Source organism: Ciconia boyciana, chromosome 10, assembly GCF_034638445.1.
Source record: "Ciconia boyciana chromosome 10, ASM3463844v1, whole genome shotgun sequence".
Lineage (NCBI taxonomy): Eukaryota > Metazoa > Chordata > Aves > Ciconiiformes > Ciconiidae > Ciconia > Ciconia boyciana.
In genome coordinates this window covers 35,500,334-35,522,806 of record NC_132943.1, presented here as the reverse complement: position 1 = coordinate 35,522,806, position 22,473 = coordinate 35,500,334, and the positions used below count along the sequence as shown (strand labels likewise).

The 22,473-nt window shown below is 44.4% G+C and overlaps 2 protein-coding genes across 4 annotated transcripts in view; one reads left to right on the top strand and one right to left on the bottom strand.

The window, feature by feature from the left end:
* Window positions 1–22,160, top strand: part of GLS (glutaminase) — a 71,219-nt gene extending 49,059 nt beyond the window's left edge. Inside the window, exons 15-18 of the mRNA XM_072873889.1 lie at window positions 17,126–17,187; window positions 18,137–18,213; window positions 18,386–18,449; window positions 18,808–22,160. Of these exons, the coding sequence (XP_072729990.1) occupies window positions 17,126–17,187; window positions 18,137–18,213; window positions 18,386–18,449; window positions 18,808–18,964 (360 nt within the window). The 3' untranslated portion in view covers window positions 18,965–22,160. The remainder of the gene's footprint in view (window positions 1–17,125; window positions 17,188–18,136; window positions 18,214–18,385; window positions 18,450–18,807) is intronic.
* STAT1 (signal transducer and activator of transcription 1) overlaps window positions 18,456–22,473 on the bottom strand; it is a 33,107-nt gene continuing 29,089 nt past the window's right edge. For all 3 annotated transcript variants that reach the window (XM_072873886.1, XM_072873885.1, XM_072873883.1), the window contains exon 24: window positions 18,456–18,596. In XM_072873886.1, coding sequence (XP_072729987.1) covers window positions 18,522–18,596 — 75 coding nt within the window. In that variant the 3' untranslated portion in view covers window positions 18,456–18,521. The remainder of the gene's footprint in view (window positions 18,597–22,473) is intronic.

Here is a 22,473-nt window from a genome sequence, read left to right as displayed (position 1 = left end):
GTCCCAAATCTTGCAGTGTTAGTAATGTCTGTATCCACTACTTCAAAGGCTCTTGTGTTTTTTCCTGCATCCAGAGTCAACTGGTCAGTGTTCATTCCCCTTGTTAAGACTTCTGTATATATTCTGTATTCGCTTTGTTGCAGAACTGTTTGCAGGGGTTAGGCTATGAAAGGACTGAACAGCAACTACTAAAGTCCGTATCATGAGATGATGACGGCCCTAAGATTCCTGTAATAGTTTTCTGCAAGAATTAGTATTTTACCATTTCGGAACTTCCAGTCATCATAACTTACTTACAAAACATTATTTCATTGCTGATAAGAAATGCTGAAAAACTTTGACAGCAGAGTAGGTTAAAGCCTTTGAGAGGGTCATTAATTTTTTTCCACATAACTTTTATACTTTGGACATGGCAGCAAGATTCAAGTATTTCCATCCAGAATACTGATGGCAAATGCATACCACCTAAAACTGAAAATTTGCCAGGTCTTCATCTTCTGACTTGAAGGGTGAAAGTCTTTATGCCTCTTTATGCCTTAAATGTTTCACTTGATCTAGCAAACTTTTTGTTGACATAATTTGACTACCTGCTATTCCTTTGTCATACTGTTCATGCAAACACACAGCAGTAACATCTTCCGTCATCAGAACAGGAGTGAGGCCGGATTTTTCTGTTACTCGCTCTTGTGAAGTGAAGGTTCTCTGGAACAAACTGCCTGATTCACTATAGTAATTCTAACTTGCTTTTCCTTATTAAGTCTTCAAAAATTTTGCTTGCTGGCACAATTTATGAGTTTATGAATGTCCATGAAAGTTGTTTGTTTTTTTTCTTTTAAAAAGTATGTGGAATCGGCCAACTTTAGGTCTTAAGTCTAGTGAAAGATGATTAAATTTTTACTTGGTATCTTAGGAGTTTTGTCAGTGATACGCTTAATTCTGTTGTCTCCAAAAGTAAAAAGTGTCTTAATTCATTGATATCAGAAGAAGTCAGAAACAGCAGGTGGAACCAAGCCATGACCATGCTTATTGTAATCTAGTCAAGGCAGTTTTGGTACTCAAGTTTCTCTCCTCTTCCCAGTATTCTTACCTTTTCAAATCAACATAAGCATCCCCAAAACAAAGGTCATGGGTATGAAGCAAAGATAAGCTACCTGTAAGTAATTGTGAGTAGCGCTTGATCAGCTACTCTTCTTCCAGACTTGTCTATTGTCCAAGCATGCCTGTGCACGGGGAGGGGAGCTCTCTGGTCACTACATCATCATCTAAGCCCTGGTGAAGCTTCAGCATTAGTTACTAAAGGCCTTCTGTGTTGAAAAACTTAGGATCATCTGTGAGTTGTTCAGGGGTGTCTATGACAGAGCAATATTGGCTGCGTCCATCCTAGTACCTGTTCTTAATATTGCATACCATAGTTGTGTGTAGGGGAATCTTGAGGCCTTATTGCAGGAATGGTCTTCCAGCTAGAGAAGTCTCTTTTCCTGGGATCTTGTAATCTAATACTGATGGAGTCAATGGCTCTGAATCTTGAGCTCTGATTTGTGCGTTCTTTTTTCGGTGTACCCCTTGAACCAGTTCATCTTTATGGTGGTTTTCTCTGCTAGAAGGGGAAAGACACAACCAATCATGCAGTGCTCCTCCCCAAGCTTTTCCCACCGTTGTGTTGAGTCCCTCCTGCCCCTCCTGATGGTACAGGAAAGGAGAAGCTGCCCCAGCCATGCACCCTGTACATTACTATGATGCTGTGTACTCCTTTCTAGATAAAAATGAGTTTGAACGCCCTGGTTTGGGGGGAGGGGCTTGTATGCAGGGATTCAACTAAACTTTGGTTTGTGTGACCTACTCTGTACCTCTGGAGCTCAAGTTCTGGAGTCAGTATTGGTGAAGGATTGATTCCTCTGCCTCCACTGGGGGAGGCGGTGGTGGGAGCGTGGGAGTTGAGAAACATGGCTGGCCAAAACAGCCTCGGCTCACCCCGTGGGGTTTACGCATCTTGGGAGTGCAATAGATGGGCATGGTCTTCCTGAAGGAATCTCAGTTACTGAAGGTAAGTAGATGTTTCACTTAATCTAGTAAACATTTTGTTTAATTATTTGACTCTCAATTAATTTTAATTAAATAGTCTTATCTGTAATTTAAAGTGAATCAGTTTACTAATACTTTGGAATCAATCAATAACCAGAAGAACTGTTAAGAAGTTGTCCACAATGTTTGTTGTCATGAAACAAGGTCTCCGTTTCCATAGCTTGCCATCTTCAAGGACAGTTTGGTCAGTGCCATTGTTACTGTCTTTCAGGCACTTGAGCAAAACAAAACGTAGGCTGGAGTAGACTATTACTCATGGATTCACAAACTGTATTGGAAATATGTAGTATTTTAAACTTCATTTACAAGATACTAAATCTCACTTATCATTTAAAAATTAGGAGAATTAAATATAATAATCTCTGAGCATGTGGTGGCTGAATTAGTTGTAGAACTGAATTCAGTCCTATCTATGACTCTTGCTTTTTCTCCATGTGGGCTAAAGGATATTTTTTTGGCTCCTTGAAGAGCTTGCACCCCCTGCCTGTTAGTATTTAAGATAAATTAGCCTTTTCACGGGTAGAGAGGTGTTGTTTTGAGGAATACCAGTGAGACAGACTCTTTCCAGAACTGTGTGTCCACTTGATGGTCAACCTATGAGCAAGAGGTTGGTATTGGAAGAGGTGAATTCTGGTTTAGTCTGTCTTTCGTAGCTCCAAATATGATGGGAAGAAAAGGTGACCTTCTGCTCCCAATTACTGCTTCCTGTGTCCTTGTTAGGCTTTTAAAATTTTATGCAAAATAGTATGGTAACAGAGCAGAAAAGATGGACAGGTATGGTATTGCGCTAGCTTGTAGCAAGTATCATTTTTGGATGCTTTTAAATACCTAGATTATTTTAAAGTATTCTGATGAAAAAAGGACTTTGGGCAGAGATGGGCAAAGAAAAGCAGCTTCCTGTAAAATGCAATATCGATATTCTAATTATTTGCAATTTCAGGTAGGCATACTGTAGTACTTTAGACTTTTTGACCTATCTCCAAAAGGTTTGAATCTGAAGGAAATGCAAATGGTAAATATCCATTCGAAACCAGTAGATGAGGGGGGGGGTGGGGAGAGAAACCATCTCTGCTCAGCCTTCCCCTCCAGGAAGGATGCCCTTTTGCCTTTGCGACTTTAGCCTATACATTATCCAGTAAAGGAGATTGACAGTTGTTCTTAGGGTGAAGGAAGGGGGTTTATGATATTTTTTCTTTTTCCTGGTGTCAAGAGAAATAGTCAATGTATATATTGGGTTTAATTAAATGTTTCTTATATTCGGCTACAGGCACAGCTTCCGTGACAGGTACTAAGATTGAGCTACCAGTACAAGCTTGTTTGTATCTTAGCACTCCTACGTCTGAATTGAACCTAGTCAGAACTCTTTGCTCTGTTTTCAGACTTTTGAAGGGACACTTTTAGGACCATAGAATTGTGGTGTCAGTATCTACCTGCCAATTTAAAAGTGTACGAAGTCAGAAGAAGAAATGACCAGCTTTATTCTGAAAGATCGGGTTTGGATTTAAAACGATTTTAAAAGTTGAATTGCAATAAGAAGACGTTTAAAATCATACTGGGATTTTGACCTGCTTGATATACAATTAAAAACAATAATCTCAGGACTGCCTAATTTCTTCTGCTGAATCGATGTATTTGTTAGCAAGCAGTAAGAGCTGCCTCATAGCTTTTCCACCTTCCTCCTCGCCCTGTGCGAAGTGCAGTCCGATGCCGAGGGGAGCGGCGGTAGCCGCAGTGCTAGCCCTTCGAGGGCTGCCCTTGAAATTCTCTCTCACGCTCACTTGCTGACTGCTCCCTGAGCAGCCGTTCCTTTCCCATAGCCTACCTAGCTGCTCTTAGCACCTGCTGGCCGCGGCCATCCTGCTCTGTAGTTGGATCCGTATTTAAAGGTCAGGACGACCTTTTAACTCACAAAATTATCCAGCACGTTTGTATCCTTTTTAATAAAGTATAAATTCACGACAAAGCAGTAATAATGCCTCACATAACGCGTTCCTTGTGTTCCTGTGTCATCAGCTCCGCTATCCAGATGCAGTAAGGGTCTGCACGGAGGTTGCAGAGCGCTGGAACAGCTCGTAAATGCCGCTAACTCACCTCGGCGGTTCCAGGCTGAAAGCTGTCGGCGCTGTGTTGCCGTCTGGTATGGCTGAGGGCAGGCTGAGGAGCTCCTCTGTGAACCTGGGTAAAGAGCTGACTGGCTTGCCTGAGGTTTTTGCAGCTCTAGGAGTGCAGCTGGTTTAAAGCTGCTTTGGCTATGTGTATGTGCAAATACAGCCTCTTGTGTGGCTGCAGTCTAGGCATCACTCGTGGGAGAAGCGGCTCTCGGTATATCCATGAATTGTTTGAACGTGCCTGCTAAAAACTGTAAGGCAGTCACTGAGGAATAAATAAGTGTTTTATAAGTCTGTTCGTTTTCGACCAACAGCACAAGCTATGTGAATAATTGCTGCGCAAGCGGCATTTCGAGCTAATTCCACCAGGGAGACTCCAAAAATAGACTCCGTGGTAGCAGCTTTGACAGTTACTGTTGCAGCTTTGACTCCAAAAATAAATGCTGCACCCGCAGCTCGTAACACCAGTGGGGCTGGGTATCTTCCTCCCTCCCGGGCTGCGACGAGGAGCTTGCCCCATCTAGGGGAAGAGCAACGGTAGCAGGGGCATGAGAAAAGGGAGAAAAATCGACAGTCTTGTTTCCTGTGTTCGTTTCAAAACACAGCAGAGTAAATATTTGCAGATTCTAGAGTTATTTTTGCACGTTCTTCAGATTACATGAGGAAACAGGGATCAGTAGTGCAGCAAATAGGCTAAAGAGGTGGGGGCGAAAGTCCTGAAGAAGGAATGAAAGTTTTATGGACCAGCTCGCCTTGTTTGTGCATTCAAATATTTCTGTATGTCATTCATGTGTGTAAGCCTATGCATTCATTTATTCACCTACCCTCTAATTACTTATAGTATAATGGGAACAAAGACTTTCCCAAGGAATTCTAACTTTATAGACTTTTTCCGAGCCTTGTGCTCATTTAATGTTGGGCAAAAGAGGCTCTGTTAGAGGCACTTGGCGTTAGGGTGCTGTAGAGGTAGGTGGGGTCTGTTGATCACTCTTACTCAAGCCGAAAGGCTTATTTTTGCATGCTTCAGAGGGTTAGTTAGAGAAATTACCTTTTCTTACGTGACTGTTGGTTTTCTGTAGAATAAGGTAACGTTGTGGCTTAATCCAAAGGCTGCTTAGAGTGCCTTCATGGACCGTCCAACCCTAGAAATACTCGGGGGCAGAACCTCACAGCTCGGGCAAGCTCCGAGACTGCTTCAGAGCCAGCCCTCACCTGGCTGGCACCTCAGCTAGTCTGGGCTTTGGTGAATAAACCGCAGCGCCCAAGCCTGGGTGCTGTGTCCCGGCCGGCTGCTCGCGCTGGCGCGGGGCACGCGGGCGAGCGCGGGCGTTCACGTCTCGGCTGTGGAATGCAGGTAGTGCTTCGCTGAGCTCGGAGATCCCTGTCTGAGAGGCGTTACACGTGCGCTTCTCCAGCACTGGCACTGTGGGCATCTAAATACCGGTTTCAGTCCTTCAAATACGCTGGATGTGACAGAGATCTGTTTGTGCCAGACGAAACACCGGTTTTAAAAGCTGTAAGAAACGCCAGTGGGAGGACAGAGTGAGTTCAGTGCTTTTGACAAACCCGTATTGTTTGGGTGGGATGTTTGTTTGTGCTGCAGTCTTAGTTTTTACTTTTAAAAGTAAATGTTTTACCCTTAAGTTATAACCAACTTTCACTTTATTTCAGGGGAAACAAAGCAGAAACTCAGTTGCAAGGATACTGACTTTCAGTGGAGATTTCTTTCCTTACAAAATACAGCTTAATTTCATATTGAATAATGGTATTTTTAAGGAAACCTGTGGCTCTCTTTTAGACTTGAACAGTGATTTTTTCCACACCAGTCTTGTCAGCAGGGCCCAGAGAGCAGATTCTGGCTTATTGCAAATTAATTGTAAATATAAAAATGTCCAATTTTTCAAATAAGCAGTCCTGTCTAGTGTCTGAATGTACAGGCACGTGTGTTCCTCCCTGAGATTAGTCTCTGGTTTATTGTCCTTTCAGGGACTACTTGCATTCTAGCTTTAATTTTGGAGTTGAAGCTTCAAAATTAATTTTGAGCAGTTTTTTTCTAAATTTTATTTTGAAACCTTACATGCAGGGAGAAAGTCATCTGTAGGCTATGCTTCAGGGTAGTTAAACTACCAGTTCAGTGTGTTAAAACTGGGTGACCGAATCGTTTAATTTGTGCTCTAGATTCACTTTTTCTGGGTTTTTTTGTTGTTGTTGGGGTTTTGGGTGGGGTTTTGTTTTTTTTTTTTTTAATAGGTCACCACTGCTGTTTCAGAATTTATATCGGCATCTTTTAGATTCAGGATTTTTTTTCTACTAATAAAATGATCGTCTAAAAATCTGTAATTTTTCTGGGGAGCGGGAAGAATGATTTGCTTTTGCTACATCCTCAGATGGCCCTCAGCGTGGGATCAGCTTTAGGAAAAGTAGCAGAACAGCGGTACTGTGAAGTCAAACTCATGTTGATTTTGGAGCTTTTATTACCTTGTGCAGCCCCTCGTGGCTTATGTAAACTCTTTGCTCCTGCATTACCATCAGTACGTGGTCATTTGCAAAGGTCAGGAGAATAGGAAGACTTTAGAGTAGTCGGTCTCTTCCCAGTATGAAACGTTAATCCTCGTTCACTAGACAAACACTCACCTTAGACAGCTTAAAAATCTATTTTTTGAATTTCAGAGTTAATCCGGCGCTGAGCCGCATTAGCGAAGCCGTGTGCTGCTGACAATGGGTGCGGGAGCTCGGCACGTACGGCAGCGGCTGCAGCGTGCCTTTCGGCGCGGGGCGGAGAGGCGCGCGGGGCGGAGAGGCGCGCGCGGCGTCTCTTGGCAAGCGGGGCCTGTGCTCGTGTGTCCCCGATGTCGGTGCCGCCCAGCTGCCAAACCGCGGTGGCTTCCGCGGGGCGAGGAGAGACTGCATGAGACAAATTACCGAGCACTTTGCGCTCTCATCTTTCTCCTGGTCGTAACAATGCGTTGCCAGGATCCGCGGTTTTGAAATGACACCCGTCAGACTTTTCGTATAAATAGGGAGATTGAGCTGCATCACCCTCGGTCGTTGGTGCGGGTGCCAAAGGAAGATCGCCAAGGTATCATAAATGCAGGTTAAGGAGGTTTTAGCGGCGTGGAGGGCTGTGCCTCAGAGACGCTTCAGACAAGTCGGTCTACTTTCTCTACTCTTTCTCTCCTGTTCTGCACTGGCGAAGAGCTGCAGAGCTGGAGTCCGGTTTCAGCGCAGCTCTCCCGCAGCTGGGAGCGTTTCTCAGGCGTCTGGGTGGTCCCGGGGACCCTAAAGCACCAGGGTCTTGCTTTACCTGGGACCCGCTCAGAGCTCCCGGTGCGGCAGGGACCTGGGCTCAGCACGACGGCTGCTTGGCATTAGGGCAGGCCGGAGCTGCAAGAGCTGAAGCTCATGTCCTGATTTATCTCCGCCCCTCCGTGCTGTGCAGGGGAGCATTTAAAACTTCGTTCTTCAAGCCAGGAGGGCAGGGTTCTCAAAAGGAAACATTGCGTCCCATTTTAAGCACAAAAAATGAGACCCGAGAGAGGAGAGTGGTGGCCTTTTTCTTGTCTCAACTAGCTCTACTATCTCTTTTTTCCCCCCCCTTGTTGTATTTGAAAGACTCCTGTCACCACACCAGGTCTGGTGCACAGTAAAGTTCAGATACGGCAAAGTTCTTGAGAAACAGTGTGCATTCAAGCAACCTTTTTTTTCCCAATATTTTGAACGTCTTTTCTGAAGGCTAACTTGTGGCGTTGTCCCTAAATATCATGTAAAGAGCATTGGAAAGATTAGGGGGCTTTGTTTGTTTGTCCTTGTTTGTATTGCCTTTAGCAGCACCATTTTAAACTATTGGGCTTGACTATTCCTCAGCCACCTGGAGAAACAGTAAAGTTGGAAGTCATATTTTTTTAGACTGTACATTCTGTAGTGTTTTCAAAGAAATCGGGGGACGGGGTGCTCTCAGGAAGCAGGACACAGTAGGAAATTAAAATCCAGATTCAGTGACCTTTTTAGCTAAGAGCTTCTCATGGAATTAATCCAGGTCTGAGCTAAATTAATATTTTCCAAAGGATTTGTTTTCTTGGCATGCACAGCTGTTTGGCTTTCTTCTCCCGACACAAGCGGAGCACGGAGCAGAGGCTCGCCCTGCTGTGCTGGAGTCATCGCAGCGATAGCAGAGCAGGACAAACAGCCCCGAAGCGACAGGGACGCGCGGGCAGGTACGGAGCACGGGGCTGGTGCGGCCAGCTGCTTGGGTTTGGCTCCTGCCTGAGGTTTGGTTGTTTTATGGTAACGCTGAAGCGTGTGAGCCGGTGGGCAGAAGGCGCCGAGTCGCTCTGTGCTCGCAACGAGACCGTAGCCATTCATTTCCATCTCTGGGCCTCAGTTTCCCCTCTTTGTGCCGATAACGATAGCAGCTTGCTCTCTGTGAAGTGTTTGGAGAGGGCTTCTGTTGATCAGCATTAGAGCTAGGCAGGGACACACATGCTGTTCTTCCAGAGGATTTTTTTTTGTTTAAATGTAAACTGGTCTGTGTTGAGAGAAGTGATTCTCAGCTCAGTCTTGTATGGGGATTTGCTAGTAGCCATCATGAGACTAAGACCATTTAAATAAGTTTTCTCACGTGGGCTGGATTTGGGTGTGCAGCTCAACTAGGAGAGACTATTTTGTTACAAACACTCCACCAAGGCTGTTCCCACATACCAGTCAAGCCTTTCAGATCAGTGAGATGCGTTGAAATTTCACTTGTGATAAGTAACTTCAGCATATTAGTACTGAAGTTAAATTTAACTTTTTCATTAGGTTTTTCAGGTTGGTACCCTGAGAAATTGAAAAACAAACTATCACGTCTTACCAAAGTACTTGGCCCGTGTGCGTTACGGAGAACGGGGGGACAGCAGTGTACTTGCTGTGCGCTGGGCACGCGCTCCCCGAAACGCTGGGGCAGCCGGTGTGTTTTGCTGCGCTTCCTCCATTCACGTGCAGTTGGCTTCACATCCGAGTCCTGCTGCTTGAAGGAGACTTCTTGGAAGCTTTTAGCACAATGGGGCTTAGGAGATAGTTAAAAGAACTGCAATACGAAAGCTTTGGACTAGGAGTCGCTTTAACGCTCGGTTTTCCTTTGTAACTTTCAATGCCGTATCTGACTCGGTTTGTGCGTTTAGGGGTTTGGGTTGGTGTGTTTTCTCCCCCCCCCCCCCTTTAGGCCCCTCGTGTTTATCTGAAATGTCTGCCGCAGCGGTGTGACTTCCTGCCGCTCTCTCTGAACTCCGAGTGTTTCCTCCCTTTAGCTTGACCTCGCTGTAGTTCTTCAGCAACAACAGTCTTGAGTTTTCTTTCTCGTGCTGCTCACGTTCTTACTCACAGAACGGTTAGATGGAAAGGACCTCTGGAGGTCGTGGTCACTTGGCCACCTCTGATGTGCAGCAGGACCGTTGCCAGCATTGGGCTGAGTCGGTCATAGCTTCATCCAGCTGAGGCCAAGCCCTCTAACACCTACTAGCCTGAAGGTGAAAATACAAGGTGTGTGGTCTGGGACTTCTGGTCTTTAATGTTGGGTGACACAAATATTCCTGAGGAACCTTTCGTTGCTGGTTTAACCACCTGGATAACGGCTTATATCCAGCACTGAGGAAAAAGTGTTTGTGTACAAAGACGGTTTCCTCATAGCGAAGTGAGTAGTGCTCTGTATTTCTGGCACGGTAATGAGAGCTGTTAAGTTAATCCAGTGCAGTGCATGCAGTTTTATCTCCTGTTTGACATTAGGTGGGACAGTTTTTGCTCTGGGTTTGATCCTGCTATAGAGCTGTACGGTAATGTTTGATCCAACTCATACAGCGAAGGGACTCCATCCCTTCTCCTTCTATTCGATTTTCATAGTTAAGGAATTCTGCACAGTAGAAGAGGGTAATTCATGGCTGTCGGGTTGAAGGTAAACTTTCTGTTTCTGAAGGTGAGGGAAAAATTGTGTTCATCAGTGCAGTTAACAGAAACGCCAGTACTCAATATGGCATGTAGAAGATCATGAACCACTCGGTGAGAAACTCATTGACAGAGTCTCTAAACGCTTAAATTAGTTGCCTTGTCCCTTGTGCCCTACTTAGTTTGAAAGGATACAGCTCATCTGTTGTCTCTTTCTTTTTTCTTAAAAAAAAAAATAAAATAAAATACATTTTTTTTACACTATCTTTTTTTTTTCCTCCCCTACAGTTAAAAACCCCACAATCATATGTTTGCTGCTCCCACTTTAGAGTTTCTCTGGCTCTTGATTTTTGCAACGGACATGTTATTTCAGGCTACTAGGTTGTGAGTTTGGAGGTAGAGTATTTTTACTTGCATTTTTGAAGTCTTGATTGTGCTTGATTTTTATGGCAGCCTAAGTGAGATTTTGTGCAGATACAAAGCTTCTGGTAGCAAGTTACTTTCACGTAATAACTTTTTCTCAAGGTAAATGATAACCTCTTACATGGTGGTTTAATATATATGCTACTTAGATGAATATTCTCTTGAAATCTAAGGGATGTTCCAGAAGATGCTCATGGAAACTGTATAGTCTTACTTTGAATTCAAAATGTATTTTGTATTTGTAGATTTTAAAATTTTATTCTTGAATTCACTTTTTATGTCCATTTTTGTTGTTTATGGCTGCCTTTTGAGCAATTTCATTTCATCCCTTATAAAATTTGTTAATGTTTTGGCCCGGACTATGCTGCTGATAGAATGGGGTGCAGTTACAGAGTCAAGGTGTGTTTTGTTGCTAGCAAATCCAACCTAATTCTTCCATAAAGTCTCACTGGAAATGGGTAGCCCTAGGGGAGGGTTGTTTCAGCTATGATGGCTACACTCTCTCTGCTTCTTCTCCAGCTTGAACTCTTCCAGTTCATTCCTGACCAGTTTGGGGTAATTATTCTCCTAAAAATTGTCCTGATAATTTGTTTGTCTCCTGCCTTTTGTATCGCATTACCTTTACTGTTGTACAGAGAGCAGTCATATTTCCTCGCAGATTTCCTACTTCTGAACTAAACAAGCAGAGATTTTTTTTCCTTTTTTTCTGGACTTGTATCTCTTTTTGTTTTGGTCTGTCAAGAAGTTCAGTTTTACAACAGTGACACCTTGGATTTTACATTATTTATCTTAAGAAAGGAGCGGCTTTAACCTCTCCCAGATTGCTGAGATGTGGCTTACGATTATTGTGTTAGAAAGCCTCAGGAGTCTCCACATTACATTTTGTCATATCATTATAGAAAATGAAAATGGCTTCTTAGCAAAATGTTCAGCTGAATCCAGAGGGATTCTTGGCCCCAGCTGCACTTGGAAAGTTATTTTTTGTAAGGAAGGAATGCATGTTATTTTTATTCTATTATTTTAATACACATTTGCATTTCCCAGAAACATAAAGAAGCCCAGTGTCCTGGTTTTGGCTGGGATAGAGTTAATTTTCTTCCTAGTAGCTGGTACAGTGCTGTGGTTTGGATTTAGGATGAGAATACTGTTGATAACAGACTGATGGTTTAGTTGTTGCTAAGCAGTGCTTACACCAGTCAAGGGCTTTTCAGCTTCCCAGGCTCTGCCGGGTGCACAAGAAGCTGGGAGGGGGCACAGCCCAACTGCCCAAAGGGCTATTCCATACCATATGGCGTCATGCGCAGTATAGAAACTGGGGGAGTTGGCCGGGGGGCGGCGATCGCTGCTCGGGGACGGGCTGGGCATCGGTTGGCGGGTGGTGAGCAGTTGCATCACTTGAGGTTTTTTTTTCTTGGGTTTTGTTCCTCTCTCTCCCCCTCTTATTATTTTTCTTTTCATTACAATTTATTATTATTAATAATAATTTTATTTCATTTCATTTATTAAACTGTTCTTATCTCAACCCATGACTTTTCTTACTTTTGCCCTTCCGATTCTCTCCCCCATCCCCCCGGGAGGGTGAGTGAGCGGCTGGGTGGGGCTTGGTTGCCAGCTGGGGCTGAACCAGGACAGGCCTTTTGGCACCCAACATGGGGGTTGAGATGACGACAGATCTGACCAGAGCGTGATAAAACAAATTTGTTACAAACATTCATTATATTAGTTTAATAGTCACTGGTCACAATGTTGTTTTATTTGTTCGCGTGGTTGTGTTATGTAAATCCTTACTTGCAGTATGTATGCCCTGTGTGCTGTTTATCGCTTCTGGGAGATGGGTCAGGATTATAATTTTGCTGTAGTGTGTAACCGGCTTATGACACGGTAATATTACTGGTAAAAAGACTAATTTGGTGTTGGTGGTTGGTGTTGCCGTCATCTCCACGCCTCGAGCGCCATCTCTCAGGAATTATTAATAGAGACATCCTTCACCTTAGCTCCTCGGAGAGCCACTCTGGGGGGATGACAGAAGGGGACGCTTTCCCCTGTGCTTTCACCTTCCCTTTCTCCTTCAGGCTGGTTACAACAGCTCTCAAGAATTTTGAATATCCTTGGGATGTTCAAGCCAGCATGCTCCTATTGCTATGTCTCCTGAATGTGTTTCAGGTCTCGTTTAGGGTAAAACAACTATTTAAAAAAATTGCCCAGAGATCTGCCCTGAGGCTGGATAGTTATGAGTGGCAGGGTGTGTGGGATAGCATGAGCACCTCTGGTGTTTTGGAACTTCACCCCTGAACAAGTGCAGAATCCTGAAAAATTTGTAGAATATTTGGAAAAAGTATGCTGTCGCCATGGCAATTCCAGAGACAGAAATCACTGCGACGTGCTGGGGCCTGGCCCATGCCTACCGAGCCCTGTTCAACACTATTGAGAACCCTCAAGGGGAAGAGAAGGTCTCTGGATCTGGTGACAAAACGACAGGGACTGCGGCTACTCCAGCCCCAGTGACAGGCTCTGCAGCTGAACCAGGGAACCAACCCGTGCCGGTATCAGTCACCCTTACACATAAGAAGAAATCTTGGAAGCAAAAGTCAGCTCGCTTAGAAAGGGAGGATGAAAAAGCAGGGCCATCAGGCCATCACGAGGAGAGGAGGAGGAGGAGGAAGAACTTGTAAACGAGACAGAAACCACCCGATCCCTATCCCTGAGTGAGCTGCGAGATACCCGAAAAGATTTCAGCCGTCGTCCAGGCGAGCACGTTGTCAGCTGGCTGCTCCGATGCTGGGATAACGGGGCCAGTAGCCTGGAATTAGAGGGTAAGGAAGCCAAAGAGCTGGGATCCCTTTCTAGGGAAGGGGGCATTGACAAAGCGATTGGAAAAGGGGCACCAGCCTCAGCCTCTGGAGGCGGCTCCTGTCAGCTATGAAGGAAGGATATCCCTTCAAGGAAGATGTTGTGTATCGCCCGGGCAAATGGTCCACCATGGAGAGAGTATCCAGTACCTGAGGGAATTAGCCGTGCTGGAGGTGATTTATGGTGACCTGGACAACGAGCAGTTATCCAAAGATCCAGACGAAGGCTGGTGCACACGACAGCAGTTGGTACGGCGCGCACCAGCGTCGTATGCCAACTCATTGGCAATACTGACCTGGAAGGACGAAGAGGCACCAACGGTGGATGAAGCGGCAGCCGACTCCGGGAATACAAAGAAAGTGTCTCTTCCCCCCTCGTCTCGGCTGTGGAGGAACTGTCCCGGGAGGTCCAGCAACTCAAAGAGGTTAGGTCCTACTCTCCGCCTGTGTGGACCAGTATCTCAGCTATTAGGAGTCAGTGTCCGTCTGCTCGAGAGAGAGGATATAGAGGGCACACACCTCGGGGCACCCTATGGTTTTAGCTGCATGACCACGGAGAGGACATGAGGAAGTGGGATGGAAAACCTGCCTCGACCCTAGAGACGCGGGTACGTGAGTTGCAAGGAAAAAACAATCGCCAAAGGGGGTTCTTCCAGGGAAATTGCTGCTCCGGTTTCCAGTGGGCAGTCCCCCAGATGGAGTAGAAGGGCTGATCTTACTCCCGATTTTAATGAAGGAGCTCCTGACTCGTACGTAACGAATACTATGACCAGGATTAGGGGGGCCCTGCCTCCAGCCAGGTGGAGGAAAGGGACAACCGGGTTTACTGGACTGGGTGGATTCGATGGCCTGGCACATCAGACCCACAGGGATATAAGGCTCTAGTGTGCACAGTGTACCCTAATGCCATCAAGCGATACAGGGGCAGGACCCATCTGTATTTCTGGAGTGACAGGGGGATCCTTGCTTTTGCTCAAGGACCCAGGTGCACTTGGTGGGTAATGCAAAAGGATGGGGAAGTCCGATATGTACCTCAAGGGGATTTGATTTTGGGTGAAAATAGCCAATGAACTGAATGGTATGATGTTAATTGCTATATAATACTGTATGTCATCACTTTTATGGTTGCTATATGCCGTATCAGCAGTATTACAGTAAGAATCGCCCAGATTGATGAAGAATGAACTTTGATGAAACCAAGCAAAGTGCAGCGGTGATGGAACCAGAACGGGCTTCAGCACGCAGCAGTCCAACACCACACACCATCCCTCCTGCCCTGAAGGACTGTGATGGCAGATGGAGCCCAAAGTCATGGACTAAATGAACTCAGCTCATTTGAGAGGGATGGCCCATAGACCAAGGGAATGGTATCTGTGTGTATATATCAAAAGACAGGGAAAGTGGTGGTGATTCACTGGAATGTATTGGAAAGGGTAGGACCTGGGCATGACGTAGATGATCAGTTACCTCTGAAATGGTTTGTATTAAGGACAGAATGTCCTTTGCTCATCCTAGATCCTGAGAAAGGGAGAGTAGTCACCTGCAGGACCTGAGATGCCTGAGTGCCACCAGCCTGGTCTGCTGGCGGGCCCCAGCAGTAGGGCAGTGCTCAGCTGCTCTCCCAGCAAGGAAAACTCCTGAATCATCCTGATGAAACTTAGAGATCATCGAACTAAATTCCCCTTTTGTGCCTGCATTTAAATACAGTCTGCAGCCCAGTATCTAACGGATGTACATTCTTTTAGCAGGTTTTAATATTTCGGTGTGGCTGTGGTGTTTTCTACTGAAAGCCTAACGCGAGCGCTCTTGGGTGTTTGCTGCCCGTCGCTGGCGGTGGTGATGGAGGTGGCGCAGGCTCCACGGCAGCTGCAGGTCTGCCACAGAAAGAATGAGACGCACGTCCCTGCGGGCTGCTCGTACCGGCTTGTTCCCGTGTCCTGGACCTGCCGGGCTGAGCCGGGGGCTGGAGGGAAGGCGAGCCCCGCTGCGGGGCAGGGAACAGGCTCTAGGGGTGGCTGGGCTCAGCAGCGATGGCTGGCTCTGCGCCCCGAGCAAAGCCCCTGCTCAAGTGCTGCAGGATTCTTGGTTGCTGGTTTGCCTTTTTTTTTTTTTTTTTTCAGAAGGTTTAAACAAAAATCTTCACGGGAGGAACAGAATCGCCTCAGGCCTGTCTGTAATGCTTGTGTGGAGGGTCTGGGAACCGATGTCAGGTTTGGCACGGTTAAAGGTGAGCCAGGTGCTTCGGGGAGAGGGCCCAGGGCCCGGTCTCTGGAGCCAGTAAGGGGTAGCAGCAGCCTGGGGATACTGGGCCTGCCGAGAAGGGATGGAGACCTGCGGATCGTGCCGAGCCGGTCCCGCCTTGCTGTGCGAGGCTCCGAAGCCTGGTGAGCCTCGTAGTGCAAACTGAAAAGGAGCCGCAGGCATTTGTGGATCCTGGAGTAAGGAGCGTGGCTCTGGTTCCATCCTGGCTCTGTCTCCTTTTGCTTCAGTCTCTCTTTGCGTCAGTACCTATTTGAGGTGTAAAAAATAACAAGCGATTCCACTGCTTTGGTTTATAAGAGGCGCAGCTGTTGGCTCATCTGTGGCCCTGTGAAAACAGGCCAGTGCTTTGGCAGAAATCTGTGGGAGACTCGCTTGTGGGCGGTGATTTTCTTCTCTGTTTGTTTCTCCTCCTTGTCGTGGAAGGTCAATGCAGCATCAGTTTTCTCCTTTATCTCTGTTACTTGGCTGGTAGCAGCGACAGAACTTTGTAGACTCAACTTGAAAAGCAACACAGCATTTAGAAAGTTTATTGGGAAAAAAAAATGCTGTGAAATGGTGCCGAGAAGTGGCCGTATCAGTTTATGAAAGAAGCTGAGGTGGGATGCTTAAAACCATCCATCGTGTCAGGTTTGGCTCTTGTTAAAACTTTTAGAGTTGTATAGCCAGGATGTGTTAAAAATGGGCATGGGACAAAGTTGGTATCCTAACAGTATGGTTTCTTAGTCATTAATAGAGCTGAGAAAAGCACGACTTGCCTGAGGCTTTGCCTATGTTATTCGATCTAAAAAGATGCTACTTTTGTCTGCCTTGAAGCCTTGCTTTTCTCGTAGTGGTTCATGATGTGATAGAATTGCTTAAAATTGTTTATTTGAAGAAAGCCTCTATATTAGATGTATGCAAGGAAAATCTGTGATACAAAGCAAAACTGGTACCATTTCTTCTCTTCTGCGAACGTAGATTTCTCTTAGTATTAGGAGTCTCCTCCCAAGAAACCAAACAGGCAAAGAACCCCCCCCAAACAACAACAAAACCAAAAAGCAAAACCAAACAAAAAACCCCCCCCAAACCTTACTTTTCCAGAATGAGTTCGTCTTGAGGTGTTTATGGTTTGTGAGTTGTGCAAAGTGATGCCGTCTTTGTAATTCAATACTTGGTATTGTTGGGCAATCAAAGAGAGAAATGTGGTTTGTCCATACGGCAGGGCTCATTTTTAGCACAGTAGAGATGCACGTTTTATGGTTCTTTTACTGTCCTTACGACTTCAACCTTGGACAGACAGACATACAAGTACTGGTAGCAAGGCAAGCTGGAACGAATTCTTCCAGTGTTTTGCACTATACTGCAAAATGTGGCCAGGGAAGGGGATAAAATTAACAGGTTCATAAGCACTGGACTGACTGGCCACGCTGGGCTTTTCTGGGTTTTCCGTTTGTTTTCTTTTTGAGGAAAGGAGCTAAATAAAACGGCCTTCATCTCTCTCTGTAGGTGAAGTCTGTGATAAATCTGCTGTTCGCTGCCTACACGGGGGATGTGTCTGCACTCCGGAGGTAAAAATGGGTGCGGGGTTGGGAATAGGAGAGCGGCTTGTTTGGTACCTGCTGCTGCTGTTTACTTATGAATATGCACTGTGTACATGTTGGGGACATCCGAGCTGCACTGGAGATTGCACATGCTCACCCAAAAACCAACCAACCCCAAACCTAACCATCAAAAGGTACCCTCACGCTATCCTGAAATCCCATTGTTTCCTTTTCTTTGGATTGTACTGAAACACATTTCCTTAACCAGTCGTTTTATAGTGATGGCAGAAAATCCTAGCTGTACTCCAGCCTGCTTTATAATTCAATTCTGAAACCGCCACAAAAATTCAGGCTGGAAAATGCACACTGTTGTTGGAGAGGTTGGAAATCTAGCTTTGCTTTCTAAATCTGGAGTAGAAGCTGGCAATGTTTAAAGTAATAATAGTAAGAGACTAAATTAACGTATTAATACGGCTAGAATATACCTGAATCTAGTTAGTGGCTGGAAAAATGTGTATAGTTTACCTCTGCTGTCCCGGGGCACTGTAGCATGATGAAAGCTCTCTCCCAATACCGTAACGCTGGTCAGGATTTTCAGGCTTGGGAGTCCTTCCCGGGTTTCCTCAGCTGGCATAAATTTACTTTGCCTTATATGACTTAGCTTGTCCCTGTTAAGATTTTTACATGGGATATATTGACTGTTACGAACCCTGCAAAGGCATTGTTATTTTATTTTCTCTTATAACAACTAGAGGTCAGAAAGAAAATTAAGCCCCTACCTTATTTTTAGAGCCAAAGCAGTAAGGGCCCCTTTTGTTATAGCTGAAGGTACGATGTGCTCTTGATCCCATTTATATCCTCTTGCAGCAGATGTTTCACCATTTTGGCATAGGGGTATTGTTCCATGCTAGTTTTGTAACTTGTTTTAATTATGTAAGACTTCTCTGTAATCGTGGGGTTTTTGGGGTTTTTTTAGATTTGCTCTGTCAGGAATGGATATGGAACAGAGAGACTATGACTCACGAACAGCCCTGCATGTAGCAGCTGCAGAGGGTAATGTCTCCTCATATGTGATTTGCTCTCTGTTAATGGAGTGTGGTCAGTTTTCTTTACAGTATCTTCCCTCTCTATATGTGCATACCTGCTTTGTAAAATTTTGTATGTATATACGTATGTACGTAGCTATATATCAATACGGACACTCACAATCCTGTGTTTCTTATAGGGCATGTGGACGTTGTTAAATTTCTACTGGAAGCATGCAAAGTGAATCCTTTCCCCAAAGACAGGTGAGTGGTTTTATTGCCAGTTTGGAGGAGAGATGCTCTCATAGCATCTCTCTAGCCCCAGGAGGAGAGGTATCAAGTAAGAATGGAATGCATTGAGCCAGTACACTGAAGCAGAAGGAACAGGATCCTACTGGTTCTCTGTAGGTTCTGCAGAGCAAACAGGGATACAAAAAATGGTGAACCGTTAAAACCATTATTTAAAAGGTTATGCCCAGCTTACGAAGTATTTTCACAGTTACCAAACTTAGTGTGGTCTGCGTGCTTCGTTATTATTACAGAATGTAAAGAACTAGATTTTTGGTGCTCTTGGCTCTGTACTTACGTGCTGATCTTGGAAATACTGTGCTCCTTCCTGCAGGTGGAATAACACTCCTATGGATGAAGCTTTACATTTTGGACACCATGATGTTTTTAAAATTCTTCAAGAATATCAGGTCCAATACACACCATCAGAGGATTCCAACAATGGAAAGGAGAACCGAACGGTTCACAAAAATCTAGATGGCTTACTATAATCATCTTCAGCTAGATCCTAAGAATCAAATCACTTACCTATTTAATTGTGGTATACATAAGTAATGAAGAGCGTGTGTGTTTCTATCTGATAGTGGTATATATTTTACAGAAGTCTCTGTTACTTCAGTGTTATGTTACAGGAGTTTCTATACGCACAGGACAAATCCAATCTCTCTCAAAAGAAACAAAACCAACTAAGAATCTCCCTCCATAATGTGAGCAATATTACCTCATGCTGCATATAATTGATGTATAAAAATATTTAGCTGTTGTTGGCTTTACTGTGCACTACTTAATTTATTTTTGTGTTCTGTGTGAACTCTAGTCTGTGGTCAGGAATTCTTCTGCTGATTTTTTGTTTCTGTAGCCCTCTGTTTCCAGTATGGCCAAGATGAGCCAGAGTACTGTCAGGTATGAGCGTCAGTGAGGTTTTTCAAAAGCTGAGGATGCTGGTGTAGATTTAGGCTGGGTGTGTTAGGTAAGGATCTGCACTTATCTTTGGGAAAAAATAAAAAAAAATTTCCACACAACCTTGTTTACATAATATAAATATCAACAGAGTATATAGGTGACAGTTGTCAATGGTCTAGGCTTGTTCTTAGAGGTAGTCTTGTCAGGGAATCTGTTTTAAGGTTTGTTTGACCAAATGGCATGGGGGAATGTGACTTGTAACATCAAACAGCGTTTAGTGGGTGTTTTGGTTTTGTTTTGGGAGCGTTTCTTTTGGTTCCCTTTGTCTCGCCTCCCTCCTCTCTCTCTCCACGTTCAGCTGCTAAAGTACTTCCCCGTCACTGGGGAAAGCGGGTGCTTCCACTCTATGCAGTCGTGTTCTTGCAGGTATATTTGCACTACAGCAAGCCTTGGCAAGCTGCAAAACCCCCCTTTTGGGCTGACGTGTGGTGTTCTTGCAGTTGCACCAGGAACCAGCGAGGGGACTGGAAGTGTGTGAATGGCAAAGTACTAAACCAAATATTACATGTAAATCTGACTTAGTTTAGGCTTGTAATAAGGAACACGGATGGAGTGAAACAGCTTTAAGGAGCATAGAGCCAATCAAAGCATGAGCAGAGCAGGAGATAAGCCAAATTTTGGGGTATGTTCTCTTCTTGCACTACCATCAACCAGGGAGCAGGATATTGCATCAGTGGGGTTCCGCTGGTGTAGAACAGGAGTTCAGCAACAGGAGCACAAGTAGGTGTTGCCTTTTGTGGTGTACGGTGGCATTTATTGTCTTGCCACTGAAGCCAGCTTGGCACGTGCCCCGTCGTGGGAAATGTGGATGCAGATATTTGTTGTTTGCAGAAGTACAATGTTACGACAGTTCCCCATCCCGTGTGCAATGGCTTCTGCGGCAATGGCTTCTGTGCCAATACTGTGGCACAAAACCTCAGAAGTGAGCAGTCACTTAGAGTTAAGAGTTCGATATTCACAAAACACCACAGTTGTTGGGCATAGGCAAGAACCGTAGCACAAGAATTTTAGGCAAGAATCGTTTAGCACACGGAAAAGGAGATTGTGCTTGAGAATTGCGTATATGGCTATTTTTGTCCTAGCACATAGTGTACAAGTCATTAGTAGATCTCAAAGTTCAAATTTTCTGTTGAGGCACGAAAATCCTCGTGAAATAATGCCCAAATTCTTTCTAGAATGGCCCAAGCACTTTATAAGGATGATCTGAACCACGTTACCCTCCTTTTGCAAATGGGTACACTAAGGCATAGAGAGAAGTAACTTCTCCAGAGTGACCCAGCGGGTCAGTATAGTTGAGAGTAAATCCTCTCGAGTTCCTGTACAGTCTCTCGTCGATATGCCATACTGCCTCCCTGCAGGGAGGACACCTCACATGGAAAAGTGCTTGATACTCATCACAAGCAGTGACTGTCTTCATGATGATGAAATCTTGGAAGAGTCTGAAAGTCTAAAGCCCTGAAATCACATTTCAAAGCTGGCTGGCATGGTTATCAAACACTTTTTCCTCAAGAATCTTACTGTTCTTAAGCTGCCGTTTTTTTCCTTCTTTTTTTTTTTTTTCCCCTGAAGATCAGCTGTTTTTCTGAAGGCTTTTAACCCGTTCTTTTCATGTCCCGTGTCCCAGCCACCTTAGTTCTAATCAAGAACTAATCCAAATGGCCTCTGGCTGAGCCACGGTGGTCACTGAGTAGCACAAGGCCTCTTCTCTGCTGCACCCTGAACTAAATTCCAACGTGTTTTCTCTGGCACCAGATCTGTCAACTTTAGTGTAGAGGAATGTTTTCAGATGGACTCTAGTTCAGTATTCTGTATCTCAGTGCTAATCTGACTTCTCCATATTTTTTTCCCCTATTAAAACATATCCTTTGGCTTCTCACAAAAGTACCTGATTTAGCTTTATTTAATTGAAATTTGCATTGTTCATACTGGCATTTTAAAAAGATAGGTATATTATATAATACACGTGTATACGAAAAAACCAAAAGAAAGCATTTTAACTGAGTTAACATTAAAGATCATGGCTGTCCCTAAATTTAACGCTTTCCTGAATCATACTGAGTGCTTTTAGCCGGTCTTAGCTTCAGTGCATTTTTGCTGGTTAGTTTTAGTATGTTCTCATTGTGAGAAGATGTATTATTTTGTAATGTCCAATTCAGCAATGCAGCTATTTAGACATGGCGTTATTTATAAATATAAATATATGCAGTACATTGGTTTGGCTGTTTATCATTCATGACACTGACACGTAGATTTTACCGTAAATAGCTTTTGGTTATCTTATCAAATGCTGACTTCCTTATGCTCCAAAGAGGATTCCCCCACTCCTTTGTTTTTGTCATATATGTTTCTTCTGTATCACAACCTAAAATCATTAAGCTAACTTAATGCTTTGTACTCAGAAATATTGTGATAGTCTTAGCATTAATTAGCCTACCTTTGTGAACAAAATGTATTGTACCAGATTTTTTTGCTTCGGAGCTGGACTATCAGTGACTATACTTATTGGCAGTGTACTTCTGGTCATTGTAACTGACTGGGCTGATCTTGACTTTTAGATTCTGTATTGTGGGGAATAGACAGTGATGAATGTATTTCTAGCAGTTTCCCATGAATGAATCTAAACTTGAGCTGTACTGGTTCTGAGAATGAAAGTTATTTATTTTAAGAAATAAAATCCAGATAGTGTTGCTTTTTACAGCATAATAAATGGAAATACCAAGATGATGATGATAGTGGTCTTTTTCATTGGGTATCTGTGTGACTGCTGTTGAAATAAGCCTTCAGCCATGGGGAAGGCTGTCCAGGAAAACCTGCTCTGGTCATTTCCGTTGTGCAAAGCTTACAGGAAATGAGAATGAGTTTATCTGATCTAGCTGCCTCCTTTTTTTTTTTTAACCCTACACTCCTAGAGCTGCATCCCTTCACTGGTTGCTTTTTGTTAATGCTGGGATTCTTAAGTGGATTGTCCCTGTGCCCTCAACAGCTCTAGCTTTCTCTTGCCTACGCTTCACTCCTGCTATCGTTCATCTCACCAACA